Source organism: Octodon degus, unplaced genomic scaffold (genome assembly GCF_000260255.1).
Source record: "Octodon degus isolate 3935 unplaced genomic scaffold, OctDeg1.0 scaffold00025, whole genome shotgun sequence".
Lineage (NCBI taxonomy): Eukaryota > Metazoa > Chordata > Mammalia > Rodentia > Octodontidae > Octodon > Octodon degus.
The window spans coordinates 3,856,206-3,873,810 of record NW_004524601.1 but is presented as its reverse complement, the minus strand read 5'-3'; the positions used below and the strand labels follow the sequence as shown (position 1 = coordinate 3,873,810).

Sequence of the window (17,605 nt, the reverse complement as noted above, 5' to 3'; positions counted from 1 at the left end):
AAAAAAAAAAAAAAAAAAAAGCAAAAGCAAGCGTGTAAGTCTTCGCAGAGACCTCCTGTCTGTGCTCATTAGCAAGGCAGGGCCACATTCTGAAGATGGATTTCCAGGTACAGTAGGCTTAGAAGTACCACGGCCATCTCCTAAGAGAACTTTCTCCACCTGCATGGCCAAAGTCATTTTTAACTCCAAACAAGAACCCTAGGAATTAAGGGAGGCCACTAGAATGGCAGTTCTACAAATACTAAGCATTTCATACAGATTGTTCAGCTATGAAGCTTGTTTCAACAACCTCAAAGAAAAGGATTTGGGACCAATCCAAGAAAGCCGCCCATAATAAAATATGCACTTATAAAAATTCCCTTATCATTTTAAGGCACAGTCTGTTTTATTCCAAATGACTAAATTCAAGGTCACAGTGAGAATATATATTTCATTTTGGTCTGGTTTCTCACAGGTACATTGCTACGTGTCATAAGGTTAAGAAATTGTTATAGTCATTTCAAATAACAAATTGTAATAGTCATTTCAAAATAACATATTTATGTCATTTTGCCATTAAAAATGTAAACACATACTGTATTTTCCTAACTTATATGCACTAAAAATTGGAGCTTCCCATTATCCCACAGTACAGGAGGGCAGGGTTAATTCTACAAAGAGTTTAACAAATACATATTTGACTATGTCAGAAGTATGATTATGTTAAAATATAGGCATCTCCCACTTTGGATATAATCATTCACACAGAGGACAAACTCATTCCAAAAGATAGTATACACTGAATTCATTCTTACACGTCTTTTTACCAATATCATCCACAGTCCACATTAGATAATTACACTGTAACTAAATTAAAGCCAAACGTTTCAGCACTTGGCCCTGCGACCTCTTTTTCCCTAAGACTACTTTTGCAAATGCTATTAATGTCACTGTGCAGACAGACAGCAGGTAGGTGACAATAAGGGATGAACCAAGCGTTGAATGGAAGACCGAGGCTGTGAACTTTCCATGGGGAGAAACGGAAGGGCCTTGAGCCAGTGGACAGCAGCGTGCAACCTGCCGCGCCCCCTTTTCTCTCGCTCGCAGGGCGCAGTGCTGACCTCCACCTCAGCACTGATTCATGCTTGTTGGATAACATTCTCACACAACACGCGAACGTGCACATGCTCCCGCCACGGCCCGCGCGGGTTCGGGTGGGCAGTGCCCTCTGCCCAGCCGTGGCCACACATCGCACTGCTCCAGCGAGCGCCACCTCAGTGAGACTCCTGGACCGAGCAGGGGCTGCACAGCAGACAACAGTTCACGTCACAGAGCAAGTCGGACCAGCACTACTGCAAGTGAGTGCTTTGCTTGGTTGCTTCTCTTTTTTGGGACAGGGTCTCACTATGCAGTTCAGGCTGGCCTTGAACTCACTTTGTGGCCCATGCTGGTCTTGAACTTACAAGGATCCTCCTGCCTCAGCCTCCCGACTGCTGGGACAGACGTGTGCCACCATGCCCAGCTGCCTAAGTACTAAAAGGTCATTAGCATGGGTGCTGACTTTTACCCAACAAAATCTGAAGATATCCAAGAAATCAGCAAAATGGAACAAACTATTCTACAACTTTGAATATTTTTAAAGAAAAAATTAGAGTATGGAATATAATCTTTATGATATATAAATTATAAGTCATAGACAAAAATACGGAAAAGATTCTTTTTGCTTTAATCTCAATGTACTAAGAAAAGTTCACTGGCACCATGTGCAGAGGCATTTACAGCCTCGCTTAGCTGGTGGCTGAGTATGTTCTGCCGACTGCATGAACAGTCACGCGGCTTCCACCGCAGCTTGACGCTAAAAGGAACTCGAATCTGTCAGTGTTCTTCCTTAAAAAAAGGATGAAAAAGATCAGCATGAAACAAAACAAGTGCAACATGAAATATAAGACAGGCCTGTCTTCTGAATGGTTACTAGCTGTGTGCTTGGCGTAGAAACTCTCTTACTGGTAACTTTCCTATATAAATACTAAAAATAACATTAAAATAGTCTTATGAATGTTACAAAAATGTCTATTAGGCTTCTCAAACTAAGATTAGAATTAAAATATGCACATTTACACAACTCATCAAAGGACACCGATAGTTTTTCACAAGAACTACAATGTACAGAATAATTATAGGTTGACTCTGACTAGCACATATCACGTCCTATACAAAGCTATCAGAAATTCAATGTTATGATATTCAAAAATAGGTGTTTTTGGCAGCAAAACCATGGCAAAAAACTTCAGAAGTACCATATGTGATTTAAAAACTATTCGTCAGAGACAGCTTGATCAAGATGTAGCTAAGGACACCCCTAACTTCTGAAGGACACTTCGGGCGCACCGTTCCCTTTACACTGCTGCTGGTCTGCTCTACTCCAAATGCTGCTCTGGTCTCAGAACACAGCCCTCGCATAAGACGTAGTGTCCCCGCTCACAAGGCGGCCGAGCTCTACAATGTGAGTTCTTGAGCATTCGCAATACGCACGCTTAGATTTGGGTTTTCTTTCTCCTCCTTGACAAGTAGACTAAGGGTGGCCTCCGGGCTTTATTTCCTTGGCTACTAAACTAACACTGCGGAAGAATGCAGAGTAGTATGTGTCAATAAGAGCTGACTTCAGAATCTGGAACAGTCTTTGTTCAAAAGCCCCGATAAGCCGGGCGTGGCTGCCCCTGCCTGGTGTCCAGCACTTGCGAGGATCGCGTTCAAGGCTAGTCTGCTGCACAGTGAGACTGTCTCAAAAACCAAAAATCAGACCAAAACAAAAAACAAAATAAAACCGAATCCCTGGGATAAAAGTCAGTCAGAATCATCCTAGAATTCTGTGGAAGTTCCTTCTAAATTGGCGTTTGCTTGGTAAGGAAGCCCCTCGGCAAGGTCTCGTTTCCTCCTGTGGAGATCCTTCCACTGCCGCCGTTATTCTGCTTAGTTCCACGTTCTCCAAGCTGATTTTCCTCATAATGAACTTCCCAGAGCACCCTCTCTCCTGTGATCACCAGGTATATGAACTCCACACGCTGGGAACACCAAGAGCAGGATGTAAAGTAACCAGCAGACCCTTTGTCATGAAAGTCCCAACACAGAGCCAAAAAGTCCCCAGATGATTATAATAACCAGCTCCTAACACTCCCAGCGCAGCATGGCCAAGTCCTGCACTAACCCAAGGAACAGTGTAAGGGGACACCACGCTAGCCCGGACCTAAGGCCCAGCTGGGCATGGAGGCCGGGCGACGCGACTGTCTGCGGGTGTCCTAGCTGCAGATGTGCTCTGTCACTGTGCACAGAATATTTGGTAAGAGCCCATTTCATGGTGCTTAAACAAAATATTTTGTGGTACAAATATGACTGGAGCACTTGGTGGCAAGTACTCACACAAAATCATGTAGTAGTGGGAATTAGCACGCCAGCCCTGCGGCTGCCAAGGCAGCTCCGCTCCTGCGTGAGAAATGCCTGCGCAGTACCGGCTGAGCGAGGAGACCTTCAGGCTCACAAGCATAACGACCAGCACTGCCAGCGGAAGAGCAAATTAGCTCATGTTCTCAAATTCTTCCCAAGTTTTCCTGAAGATAAACCCAAGCTCAACTTCAGAAAGAATTAAATGACATCTTTAACCCACACTTAAGACATATCTAGAATGAATGGCAAAACAAAAGATCCCATGTGCAGAGAAGCTGTTCCAAATCAGGGCCAGGACACAAGTGGAGGATCTCACGCCTTTCCTCTCAGCTTCCTCTTGCTCCTTGTCTCTGATCGACATGCATGGTGAGTCTGTCACTTCTAGTCGGCTGTCCCTCTTTTCAGTGTCTCAGGGAGCAACAACATGTGTTCTGAACACCGAGCTCGGAGCTGGGATGGAACAGCAGAGCGTATGCCCCGCAGAGGGGCTAGCAAGACTGGACAAAGGCCAAAGCTGCAGGGCCTCCGGGCTCATGGTGAGGGGCCGAGGTACACTGCCACACGCAGGGGATGGGAGGAACCTCAGGGGGCAACTGCTGAGAGACTCGGGACCGGAGGACTGAGCCTCTGGGACAGTGGTGGTGAGCTCTGATTCACAGGGAGCTCTGAACGTTCACATCACTGCTCCAGGACACCCCTGGTCCTGGTACCACAAGGACAGCAGCGCCCGGGGCTGGCTCCCAGGAGGGAACTCAGGACGTTCCACGAGGTGCTGAGAGCACACGCGCAGAGCACTCCCGAGCCGTACTCCTCAGCAGCACTGCCACTCCTCTGCCCTGCTCCTTCCCCTGCGCGCTGTGCTCTGGCCAAGTGGGAGCTGGGCTCTGAGACGCCATGGGCTTGTCAGCCCTCATCTACCCAACAGGAACCCTGGCAGTTACCTGGTACACAGAGGCTGCGCTGTTAGACCTGTGGCCAACCTCCAATTCCTACAGGCATGCTGTTTACATTAGTGCTACACTTCCTGCTACCCCAAGAGTATAAATCTATACATGGAATGTGGTGCTACACTTGGTCATACTTTCTTCACAACTGACAGAAAAGATACAAACCTAGAGTTTTGCCAGTTACTAAAGTTTAGGTATCACTCTAGCCTGAAGAACTTTCGGCAGCATGTGGACAATGAACTAAGTGACCAAAATGAACTATTTTAACGCCAATGACATGTGTGAGAATACTCTTTAAATTTAATTTATTTATTTATTTATTTTTTATTTTATTTTTTTTTTTGTGGAACCAGGGATTGAACTCAGGCCCTTGCACTTGCCAGGCAAGTGCTTATTCTACTGAGCCATCTCCCGGCCCTTATTCTTTAAATTTAACAGACATGATTTATATTTGAGAACAAGGAAACTTCCTGATTTTGATTTTGAACCACATTCCTACCCACCACCTCCCTGTCACACAAATCTCTCTTTCCCATACCAGAGGACGGAAGCTCGCTTGCTCACCATGACTGCCGAAAGAGACTGTGGCTATTTCACCTTTGAGAAACCAGCCAGGAATTTCATCAGTCTTTGAAAACTTATTTTACAATATGTAAACTACAGCAAATAGAAAACAAGCCACTTTTCAGAAGACCACCAAACAGCAGAATGTGGACGGGAGGCTGCCAGCAACGATGTCTGCTCCCACACAGCTGGGTCGCCGGGGCGGGAGTGCCGGGGCTGTGCGCACGTGTCCCTGGCACAGGGCTGCCGCACCCATCCCAGGTCCCGCAGCACGCGCCGTGGGTCACCTCCTTCTTCAGGCATTACAAAACTAATTTCCTATTCTTAGTACTGTAAAAATAGACTTGTCTTCTCCAAAGGACGAGGCTGTCCCTGCGAGTGGGTCGCGCTCACCGCTCCCTCGGCATCGGTTGCCGTGGTTACCCTTCTCCGCTCACATCCAGTTGCACAAGGCGTGGAGCAGAAGAGGCAGGCAGGCAAAGCCTGGGACCCTGTACAGGTGTGCTGACCCAAAGGCGACCGTGCCGACGGCCAGGGGGAGGGCGAGCTGCGAGGCCGTCTTCAGGAGCTGGCTGCGGAGAGAACACAGCGTGCCATTAGGGTGCTGAAGCGGAACGCGCCAGCTGCGCGCACTGCCGGGAACTACGAACTACGCCTGCTCGACGCGATGTTAAAGGAAATCCGTGTTACGTAATGAATTCACCTGCTCTGATTTTTTTTTTTTGGGGGGGGCACCAGGGATGAAACTGGGGACCTTGTACTTGCTATGCAGGCACTTATACCACTGAGTTATTTCCCCGGCCCTGTTCTGAATATTTTAGAAGATTAATAAACTATGCTTTGAGTAAAAAATAAAAAACAAAAAACCAGAAAAGCATTTCTACTTGGTAAATAGCTAATTTTGTTTATTCTTTAAAGCTTTAACAATGGAAAAATACCAGTTAATTTTTTAATTCTACATCTAGAAATTTATCCTAACAAACTAATCATGTTCACTTAATTTTAGAAATCTTCATTTTAATCCTATTTATAATAGCAACAACACAAGCAAATATAAAATCCCAACAAAAGGAGCAGATAAGTCAATATTTTAAAAGAAAACGAACTCTCAGGAAGGGCTCCCATCTCTGCCTGGAACAGGGAGCCTGCGGCTAAGAGCACTGCGAGGCCGCCCTAGGGCCAGCTATCCCGTACTGAAGACCGAAACCCTGGGTCCGCTTCATGGCGGCCTACCGGTCAGCATCTCCTAGAGCCAAGGGGAGGGCTCCTGGGCCAACACTGGAGAAAAGTCAAGTCTTACAAGAGAATCCTGGGCGCAGGTAACAGCATCAGGAGCCCTCGTGCACCTAGGACTCGGCTTCCACAACTCACAACTCACACTCTGGCCGCTTTTGCTTCACCTTTAGCTCCGTCTACTTCTACCCCTGCAGGTTTTACTTCTTAATTATAGTTCAGGCCAGTTCAAACTCACTATAAGGCCCAGGCTGGCCTTGAATTCATGGCAGTCCTCCTGACTCAGCCTCCTAAATGCTGGGATTAAAAGCCCGGCCACCATGCCTGGCCTCTTGGAGTTTTTATAAGTAAATCTTATGCAGCATACCTTTTATTGTTTTTATTTATTTATTTTTTTCATACTAGGAACTGAACTCAGGACCCCATGTCTGCCAGGCAGGTGCTGTGCCACTGAGCTAAATCCCCAGCCCCATCATTGCTTTCAAGGAAAAGAACCCAGATTACTACATCCTAAATAAGTAAAACCTGTAGTGAAGAAAACAAGTGTAACTGCATATACACTGTATCACCACACTTAGCTGAAAGAGTTAGGTCTTACTTTCAGGAATACTCAAATTAACTACAAATTAAGACTCACTCCAGAAATAAAACACAGGCTGATGCAGGAACAGAAAGGTTAAATGATTATACCTTGATTTTACTGAAACCGTGTAAGTATTTCCAAGAACTGCCATGGTGGGAATAAGGATAAACGCCAGAGGTTTACATGGATCAGGATTAAGTTTAAAATGATACCTATCATAAAAGAAGAAACAAAACATAAATCAACAAAGCAAAATTGATCATTCTGGATCAGCTGGGTGTCTATAGTTCTCGAACACCCCAAGTTTCTTCTCCAACAATCTGGCTGTCAATCTGGGAACAACAGCCTGGATCTTGACTAAAAAGAGGGAAGGATAGCAATGTCTGGTAAACTTTTATTTAATTTGTTAAACTTATTTTACTTTTTCTGACTTAAAATGCTTTCAATATTTAGATAATCTAAAACCTTTGTATCCTTTCTTAATGCTCAGGGATTTGACTACTACTTGGAAAGGTGGTCTTTATTTAGCCATGTACCAAAAATAAAACACGCATCACTCCTTTGGACCAACTTTGGGGGAAGCTCATAGCCCCAAGTTTACACTCCTGAGGTACAGGAGGATGGAAAGCACTGGGGATGCGCCCAGGCAACGTGGAGCCCTGCTCCTGGGCGGTCGGCACAGGCATCAAGAAGCCACGACTCTGCACTCTCAGGTCCTGTGTGGCCATGCAGGTATCCCTCACACACACCAGAGGCTCTTCAGCCAGAAGACTAGAGACGGCATGCTGAGCAGGACGGTCCAGGTCAGCAGGCTGAGCACGGCACTGTGCATGCGCAGGCTGTCCTCCGCCTCAGCCGCGCACAGGCAGAGGGCCGGCGCTGCGGAGTCTTTATGCTGGTGGGACTTCTTCTCACTTCTTCGAGAGTGCTTGGGATTCTATAAAACAGTAAAGTCAAGCCATCCAATATTAAGGCCACACAGTAAGCGTAAGGTATTCTTTTACTTAGAGCCATCCTCAATGATTTCTCAGCTAAAGAGGTGCGTCTTGCCATTGCCACACTGAGGCCCAACACGGAAATGGCCTTGTCTGCACCGTTCAGGGTGGTCAGTCACAAAGCTTTATCTTTTCACTGCTCGGAAACATCCCTGAGGTAAATGCTCAAAGTATGAGTTAAATGATAATAATTTGTAACAATAACAAAAAGACAGGTATGGAGAGACTCCTTTAAATTCAGAATGATTTAGGTCTATTTAAATAGGCTTAGGGGCCTGTGAATAGCTCAGCGGATTACAGCACCTGCAAGCAGGTGCAGGGCCTGGGGGTTCAATCCCCAGGGGCGCTGAGATGGCAACTGAGACTGGGTGTGGTGGCGCGGGCCTATAATCCAGCTCTGGGAGGCTGTAAACAGGCGGATCACTATGAGTCTGATCTAGTAGTGAGACCCTGAACACCCTGTAGACCCTTCTCTAAAATACAAAAATAAATAGGCTTGAAGTTACTTAAGTTCATAATACCTTTTAAACACTAAAAATCTTAACCTTTCTAGAAAATCAACTCTCATATTTTCTCACATTAAAGTTATACTGAGTTTTGAAAATAAAACTTACCACAGCTTGGCTACTTTTAAAATTTGTGAGGCTTGCTTGAAGATGAACAATCTAAGAAAAAGAAATGACTTCAATTTTGCTTGTATTTTTAAACAAAATGTACAGGCTTTTTCATTAAAACTGAGAAAAATATATCTGAGATCTAAAATCTAAGCAGCTAAAATTAATTTTAAAACATTCTTTTTGGACAGATAAAGTAACACATGTTTACTACATGCATTAAAAAAATCAAAATGCTTGGGGCTGGAGAGATAGCTCACTAGAATAAGTGCCTGCCTGGCAAGTGCAGGGTCCCGAGTTCAATCCCCAGTACCCCCCCGCCCCACCCCCCAAAAAAAGCTAAAGACACAGACAACACAACTCTTCTCGGTACACAGGGAGCACGAAAACTGCCCTCCTCTCACACACTGCTGTAAGCCTGTGCTCCACACCTTGCTACAGCAATCTGATTACACTTAATACTGTAAAAGTAAACAAAATCATTTATAGTGGTGAAACATTTACAAGAGCTTGAGACAATATGTAAATTTAACTCAGTAAGTTCTTTAAGTATCTGAGAAAGGGTCAATACATGACTTGTTTATTTGATCAGTTATATGACTATCCAACAAAAACTAAAAATATTGCCTTTATAAGTTGAAGTCGCTCTGAACAGTTTTTTTAGATACAAATAAATTCCCCTTAGAAAACTGAAAATAATGTCTCTGTGCATGTATTGCTATCAAAAGCAGGGTCAAGTGTGCCCTTGTTTATTTTATTATTCTTATTATTTTAATCCTTTATTTTGGCATAGGGTCTTGCTACACAGCTTGGACTTGTAGCAACCCTCCTGTCCCAGCTTCCCCAGGGCTGGGATTACAGGCATACACCACCATGCCTGGTTTCAGTGGCTGACACCATGCACCTGGGGTTCCGGGGCTAGCACAGCATGCGGTACAGGGGATCAATCCCGGGTTCTTGCACTTGCTGGGCAGGTGCTTAGACCACCAAGCTATCTCCCTGGTCCCCCTTGTTTAGAAAGAAAACATAAATATCCACTGATGTCAACCATCTGCTCACAGATTTCTGCACGGCACTATGGCTACGTAACTGCTTAGGTTTCCCTGCAAAGCGGCCAGCCTCACTCAAGGTGTCTTTTACTGCAATAAAATTAACAGCCTAAAAATCCTGATGATTGTGTTCTGATTCCTCCCAACATTTATTAATGTTTCATATTGTCTGAATATGACTGCTAACTTGATGCCAATGTAGTTTCTTGTTTTCACTCACCCATGTTCAGAGAGGTAGGAATGAAACTATTCTACTGCATGTTAAAAACACTAATATTTGCAAGAATAAAATGCAATATAAAGCAGATTATAAATGCCTCTTTTTCAAAAAAAAAAACCCAATTCAAATCATTAATTTTAATTCTATGTTAATAGCAAATAACTTAAATAAATGAGATGTTTTGTAAAAACCTTGTGTGAAACCTGCTACCTAACGAAGCAGGACTCCAGCAGTGCTGAAGCACCCTGTTCACAGCGCCTCGGAGCGCTGGCCATCCTCTTCCGATGTCGCCCGTACCTTGCACAGGTAGCAGAAATAGGACAGCAGGATGGCAAGGGCGCCACAGGTAGTCCAGCTAACGAGGAGCGGGGCGCCTATCAGGAAGAGCACATCTGGTGACAGGACCTCGACATCTTTCGGAAGTTCAGAGGGTCTGGATAAAAAGAGTACAGTTTTAGAACAATGCTGTCACTAGGTGCATTTCCTGAGCCCATGTACGACAACGACGACACACGCAGGCTGAGCATCTCTAAGCCAAAGCCCAAGGCTGAAAATGTTCCCGAACTCACGACTCAAGTACCAGCGAAAGGCCCCAAGTGGAAGGCTGTGCCCCGACCTCATCTGTGGGTCGCAATCACGGTGCAATGCACAAACGGCAGTGAAAGACACTGCTCAGATGTGTGAAGGAGACACAGGGACACAAGTGAACTCTGTGCTTGGAACTGGCCTCCATCCAACCTACATATTGTAATAGGCTTTCATATATACGTATGTGTATGTTTCAATTTCTAAAAACACTTCAAGTCTCAAAAGCACACAAGGGCCCAAGCTTTTCGCTAAGAGCTACTGCCTTGGAAGTCTTCTGCCAGTCTCGCTGGCTTCCCCCTATGTGAAGCCCTATGGTAAACGGTAAGGTACACGTCAGTAGCGGCAAGCAGTCACGCATACCTGGTTTTAAGGACGACAATGCGCTATAAGAGCTCCTCTTACGTTTACACCATGGCTGATACGGGCAGTAAGGAAAAACCCTGCTGCCAAAGCTCACCACTAGCCTTAGACCCGTGCCATACATTTCCAGTCTTGACAGGAAGAAGAATTTTCCCTTCCTCCCTTTCTGTTTTTGTTTCGGAGACAGGCTCTCACTGTGTAGTTTAGGCTGGCCTTGAACTCATGGTGATCCTACTGCCTCTGCCTCCTGCGTGCTGGCATTACAGACATGCGGCATCACACCCAGCCAGCATTTTCCATTTTTCAAAGCCTTGAAACCACTCAGATGTTTGACAGGATAAGTGGTAGAGGCCTTTCAGAAACACTTCAGAGGGTCGAGAACAAGTTCCCAAGACTACTCCTCTATGAAACCATCACACACCACATCCTGTATGAAAGAGTGCAATGAAACCAGGCCAGTATTTTGCAGGAAGAGCCCACCAGGGGCTCGAGACCAGCGTCTCTGGGTGTGTAGTACAGGTCCAGACGAAGTCCTCAGTGCCTCCGCGGCTCCTCTCATCGGAGGCCGACTATACTGACTGGAGCCTTGTGCCCTCAGCTTCGCTAGGGGAAGGCAGCCTGCGAAACAACCCCTCTTTAAGAGATTTACAGCCATGAAATGTGTCAGGCTTTTCTGATGAACTCGGACACCAAGGTCAAAGCCACAGGCAGCTTTTACCTTGCAATAGATGATTCAGGTTTTTGTTTTTTTTGTATTTTAGGGCAGGGTCTACAGGGTGTTCAGGGGCTCACTACTAGATTGGACTCGTAGTGATCCGCCTGCTTCAGCCTCCCAAGAGCTGGGGTTACGGGCAGCACCACCTCGCCCCGTCTCAGTCACCTGTCTCTGGGGGCGGGGCCAGCACGGCAGGCCCGTACCTGCTTGCAGGTGCTTTAACCCACTGAGCCATTTGGCCAGCCCAGATGATTCGGTTTTGATGAAGACGCGACCACGTGTTACGCCAGGCCTACGTCCTTGGGAACAGTTAGGGAAAACAAGAATGTAGTTTTTTCTCAAGAACTATGTGAAAGCTGTCCATTATTCATTTACCTTTTCAAAGCCAGCCACAAGGCAGAAAGGAGTCTCACGGATGCCCACGAGAGCAGGCCACTCCAATAGGCAGTGCATGTTCCGAACAGAAAAAGAATCAAGGACACAAGGGGGAAACACATACTCTGACTGGTTAAAACGATGGCATCTAATTCTGGTAACAACAGTAAGTCCCACAATTCCTTAAACCAGTTATACCTGTGGGCAAAAGAAAGCAGAATGAAAGCAAACAAAACAAAGCAAAACAAAGCCCAACAAACTGACATTCAAGGACTTCCTATCAGAGGTCTCTGACCACTTTCTAGAGTCCTTACAGTCCCATGATACCTAATTTACAATTTTTACTGGAAAACAGTTCTTTTTTTCTTTTTGGCAGAACCTGGGATTGAACTCAGGCCCTTGTGCTTGCCAAGGAAGTGCTTATTCCACTGAGCCTCTCCCTGGCCCACTAAAACTCTTTCTCTTTTTTTTAGTACTGGGGATTGAACTCAGGACCTTACGCTTGCCAGGCAAGCATTTATGCTACTGAGCTATCTCCCTGACCCACTAAAACTCTTTCTCTCTTTTTTTTTTTTTTTTTTTTTTTCCCTAGTACTGGGGATTGAACTCAGGACCTTGAGCTTGCCAGGCAAGCATTTATTCTACTGAGCCATCTCCCTGGCCCCTGGAAAACAATTCTCAAGTGCGACAATTCACTATTTTCCAAATGAGCCTGTTGACCTTTAAATATTTCAATGCTAAGCTGCAACAGGGCCTCACTGTTCTGTTTGTCCATGGATGAAGTAATGAATTATTTTCAGTGTTAGAAAGCCAACAGCGGCCAGGCCTGGTGGCACACTCCTGCTATCCCAGTGCTCAGGAGGCTGAGGCAGGACGATTGTTGTGAGTTTGAGACCAGCCTGGGCTATGAAGTGAGCTCAAATCCAGCCTGAATTACATAGTGAGACCCTGTCTCAAAAAGACAAGAAAAAAAAAAAATCCAAGTTGTAATGAAAGAATAAGATACTTTAGTAATGGTTCTTAACAAAACCCACAAAACTGGAATAAATTAAGGATGGAATGTGGCCTGGGGCAGAGAAGTCTCAAGCACCCTTTCTGTGGGGAGGAGGAGAAAAGGACCAAGGCACTGTTTCATCTCACTCTGGAAGTCTGTGTCTGTCTGTCTGGGATACTCTCCAATCATTTGAGAACATGACAGTGCTGTTATATTCTAGGTTGTGATTGCTACAGATGTTCAATCACTATCTTGAAATGCTTATACTACTGAAATAAATGTTCATATATTTTATTGTCTTTTCCTAAAAGAAAAATTTCATTTAATGAAACAGTCAATTGTCAAATTTATTGGAATTAAAGTGTTTCATATATAAAGCAAAATCAAAATCATCATCAGATAATAAAACAAAACTTACCCCAATAAAAACTTAATCATAATTACAAAAGGATCAACTTTGTATGGCTTGGCTTCTTTATCCAATATGGCAGCATATTCTAAACAATAACCTGGTAATTAAAAAAAATTACATGCAACAGAGAATTCACAGTAATTAAGTATGAGCTGTATATTGCGTTGTCTACAAGAGCAACATATTTCATGTCAGAGAAAGCAAAAGGTCCTCACTACTCCCACAGACTCGTCCTCAAAGAGCAGAAATTACTGTGAATTCAATGATTTTCACCGAAGAGTGTACATTCAGCAACAAATTCACTAAGGTGCGGTTAGGGTTTCATTACATTCTGTAAGTCTCCACAGGTAACTTTAAAAAACAGCTTTATCTGAAATGTAATTTTCATGCCATACAATTCATCTGCTTGAAGCCTACAGTTCTACAGTCTGTCTTCTATAGAACATGTAAATTGGAAAATACTTAGGAAGCACTGATACAGTGAAAGAAGGAGGGGAAGAGAAGGGAGGGAAGGAGGGAAGATGAGCGAGAAACAAGGGAGGGCAGGGAAGGGAGAAAGGAAAGAAAGCAAGAAGTGAGAAGACAGAAAAGGAAACAAATGAGATGCCAGGAGGCAATCAGTAGGGAGCGGCCTACCAAGGCAGAGACATTTACAGCCCTGAAACAGTCCTTGCGGGCAGCACGGGCAGAGGGCGGCTTGTGGACAGAGAATCGAAATCCCATCAAGCCTACAGGTCTGTTCACTGATTTATGAACAACAGAAGATAACAGATGTCTGGGGAGGTGGGTGAGGAATTGGGAATGATCAAGACATGTCACATGCTCGTACTAACTCTCCCAAACAAACAGCACTGTTAGGCATCGCAAACACACACCAACTGGTACTACAAGAGACTCTGCGTCAGCACACCACGGCGGTGCAGTCAGCAAATGCAGCCTGCGCAGCACGGTCACACCGAACAGCTCTGCCCAGTGATTTATAAGGAAGCAAAAGAGATGCAGGATGGAAACTACAGCTGAAGAAACTCCACAAGCTTAAGGACAGCTGCCATGTGGACATCTTACTCGGAAACTTCAAAAAATTTTAATCATTTGATAGAATTAGGGGGTTATTAATTTTTCAATGTGTATTATGTTTATTATGCTTGTCCTTTTAAAACATAAATACTGAAGGTAATTATTGTATAAAAATTGTTATTTGAGGGTTGGGGAGATAGTTCAGTAGAATAAGTGCTTGCCTGGCAAGTGCAGGGTCCTGAGTTCAATCCCCGGTACCAAAAAAAAAAAAAAAAATGTTATTTGATTCCTTAATGTATTTTTTAAAAAATTAACAATTTATTTAGACTAAAAATACAGTTTCTTTTCTATTCAAAAAAATGACACCCAATCCAAATGAGTTCATTTTTTTTGTTACCAGGAATCAAACTCAAGACCTCCTGCTTGCCGGACAGGCGCTGTGCTGCTCAACTACTTGCCTGGTCCCAGGTGAGTTCAAAGCTAGGAGAATGCTGGTAATTTGTAGGTCTCAGGCCCACAAGCTGGAGGCTCTTGACTAACTGCTCAAGACTGGTTTGGGATGGGTGGTCGACAGTGGAAGAGTAAAAAATGTCTGTCTGCAAGTCTGGTCCTAAACTCACATGTTAAAAAAAAAAAAAAAAAAAGGACAGAAAAAAAGGAGCTGGCTGTGGTGGCTCATTCCTGTCATCCCAGCACCAGGGAGGCTAAGGCAGGGGCACTGTTATGAGTGCAAGACCAGCCTGGGTCATAAACTGAGCTCAAGTCCAGCCTGAACTGCACAGTGAGACACTGTCTCAAAAAAATAAAAAATAAAAAAAAAATAAAATCACCTGCTATGTGGATGCTGTACTTCAGGAGTGGGGGTGGTACTTGGAACTGAACTCAGGCACTCCCCTCTCCAGGCAGGCACCGTGCCACTGAGCTACATCTACATCCGGTCCCTCACATGCTATTCTAGAGTTGCCAAGAGCTGCTACTATGTGGTTATTTCTAAAAACTTTCTTATGAGTCTTAGTAACTGAAATAAATGTACACAAGGAATCAACAGTTGTCTTATTTTAATATTTGTAACAAAAATAACTAAAAAGAAGCATCCTCACCTGTTGAGAAAAGAGAGTACAGCTGTCCTCCGTGGGCAAGAAGGGCACTGGCTATAACGTATGCAGGAAGCGCGCCTCCGTGAAACCTGATGACCTGCGAAGTAGGCAGATCAAAGGAAAGCGCCTCAGCGTTCATGCTCACACAGAGGTACTTTCGCGCACAGGAAGCTTCACCTTCCTTTACACGCTTCCATGACATGGCTACACACTGCCTGCCACCAATGAGTAACGCGAGCTCTAAGTAAAATGAATACTTTTATAGCCTGATGCAAACACACCTAAAGTTTTCATCAAAGGCGTAACTGAAGAGCGTATGCTAGGAAACCGCTCAGCACGTATGTCCCTTGCCTGCTTCTCCTGTTGCAGGCAGGGCGCTGTGCATCACACAAGCCTTATCTCACGCTTTCCTCCACATGCCCCTAAGGCAGTTCTCATCTGCATGCGCCGGCCAGGGAGCCAGGTGTGGAAGCCCAAGCACCCTGAGCGGCCTCAAGTATACAGGTGGGTTACCTCCCCATGACCTCTTCCGCAAGAAGGGGAGAATGCTATTTTCAGGTGGCTAGGAAGGCTAAACAAGCTTATGGGAAAGCATCTAAGATGCTAACTCTTCCACAATAAGCTACCGGAAATGTCCAGAGCAGCTGGTAACCTCTACGCCCTCCACCCTCCTGGAAATGCCATCTGACAGAGCCCAAGCCCAGCATCAGTTACAAGGAGCCATTCTATCAGCTGGTGCAACTGCATACGTGTGCACAAGAAAAGCAAAGTGCAAGTGTGACAAGTGTTCACTGGAAGGCATGCTGTGCATTCCACAGAACTTCTTGGAACACGTAGAGACTCAGTCATCAGCTAACCCCAAACATTGCACAGGATTGTAGGAAGTCCTTCCACAGACCCCCACATTGAAAAGGATTAGGAAAAACCTTAGAGTCTACACTCCTACTTAGAGATTATAAGCTCTAGGTAGGGAGAGAAAGCTGAGCACAAGAAAAAGGCCGGTTTCTATTACGGACTGGCCAGCACTCACTGCATGTGTGGGACCCACTTGGAAACCCGCAGCCCCTCCCTTTAGCAAGCAGAGCAGGAGGACTGGTAAGCAGCCTGCGGGCTCTGGGGCCCACGCTGTCGCCGCCAGCTGTGGGTCCTGGCTCATACCACCCCTCCAGGGTCCTCGGCAGTGAACCTGAGGAAAGCAGCATTACAGGGAGTGAGGCTTCCTCCTCATCCATGTACCAGCAGGCATAGGGTGGCATGGCCGAGGGCGCAGCTGTGATATCCACCACCAACACCCTGCACTGTCCTCAGACTCCTAAGAGGCCATGTGGAGCATCCTGAGAACAGGATTTCTTTCTCCGGCAGAGCGCACTGCTGTATCAGGGCTGCACTGGGGCATGGAAGCCGCCGGGTCTACCAGGCACCATGAAATCGGCAGCAGCAAGCTGGCCTCCCTCACGCCAGCTGTCACCATGCCTCCATGACACAGCCCTGCTTACACTGACTTAGGGCTCAATGCTGGAAATATAAAATGTCACCTAAAAACTCAGTTTGGCCTCTTAAAATGCAAAGATCAAGCAACATCAGGCTCCTTTCCTCCACAGAAGTGACTCACAACTTATAGAGTTTTAGGAGAAAGCACCTTTCAGGTTACTTTACATCTTTCATTATTAATTTTATGAAAAAAATCCATCTACAGGTGCAAAGCTCCCGGTGGTTTCCTTTTTATTCCTCTTTCTCAGTTTCCTGTGACCATGTCAGCAACGCTCAAGGTCTTTTATTTTTTTCAAAAACTGAGTAAGAGAGATTATGCTATTTAAACTCATTCTCATACCATCCATAAACCAAGCAAGGAAGAGTGTATCTTTCAATAATTTTAGGACTTTATTACAGTTTTTTAACCTTTTTAAAGTAACCACTGCTCCCCCTGTGTCAGGGTGTCCAGTTGTCCCCGCAAAGCCTCCTGCACTCATGGGGCAGACTTGTAGAGGTTACGAGTAATTAGTGATCCAACACGGGGATGATGTGTGTTCAGCGCTACACCCACCCAGGGGCTGAGAGCCTGGCGGCAGTGCAAGGCGGGAGACAGAAAGGCTTGCCTCTGCCACTGCCGCTAAGCTGTTCACAGCCGCCCTCTGCCATGCGCCACTCTGCTTGGAGCCAGCCAGTAGGACTCAGACCTCCACAAACTGTGAGCTAAAGAAACCTTTCCTTCCTTCATTTTGGGTGTCAGGCATTTTGTTCCAGCACTGAGAGAAAAGTCCCTGAGACACCCTGTCGGATCAGCACCTCTTTACTCTTTAGAAAGATTTCCACACCTAAACATTAGTCTGCTGGGAGTGTTAGCACAAGTCTATAATCCCAGCACGTGGGAGGCTGAAGCAGGAGGATCCCTGCAAGTTTAAGGCCAACCTCAGCTACATAG

General features: G+C 45.4%; 1 protein-coding gene across 1 annotated transcript in view; it reads right to left on the bottom strand.

The window, feature by feature from the left end:
• Window positions 1-4,728: 4,728 nt before the first annotated feature.
• The window catches only part of Pgap1 (post-GPI attachment to proteins 1), a 71,593-nt gene continuing 58,716 nt past the window's right edge, over window positions 4,729-17,605 (bottom strand). Inside the window, exons 20-27 of the mRNA XM_004628609.2 lie at window positions 15,187-15,280; window positions 13,076-13,166; window positions 11,664-11,861; window positions 9,923-10,058; window positions 8,357-8,407; window positions 7,497-7,684; window positions 6,855-6,959; window positions 4,729-5,503 (exon numbers count right to left, since the gene is read on the bottom strand). Of these exons, the coding sequence (XP_004628666.1) occupies window positions 5,365-5,503; window positions 6,855-6,959; window positions 7,497-7,684; window positions 8,357-8,407; window positions 9,923-10,058; window positions 11,664-11,861; window positions 13,076-13,166; window positions 15,187-15,280 (1,002 nt within the window). The 3' untranslated portion in view covers window positions 4,729-5,364. The remainder of the gene's footprint in view (window positions 5,504-6,854; window positions 6,960-7,496; window positions 7,685-8,356; window positions 8,408-9,922; window positions 10,059-11,663; window positions 11,862-13,075; window positions 13,167-15,186; window positions 15,281-17,605) is intronic.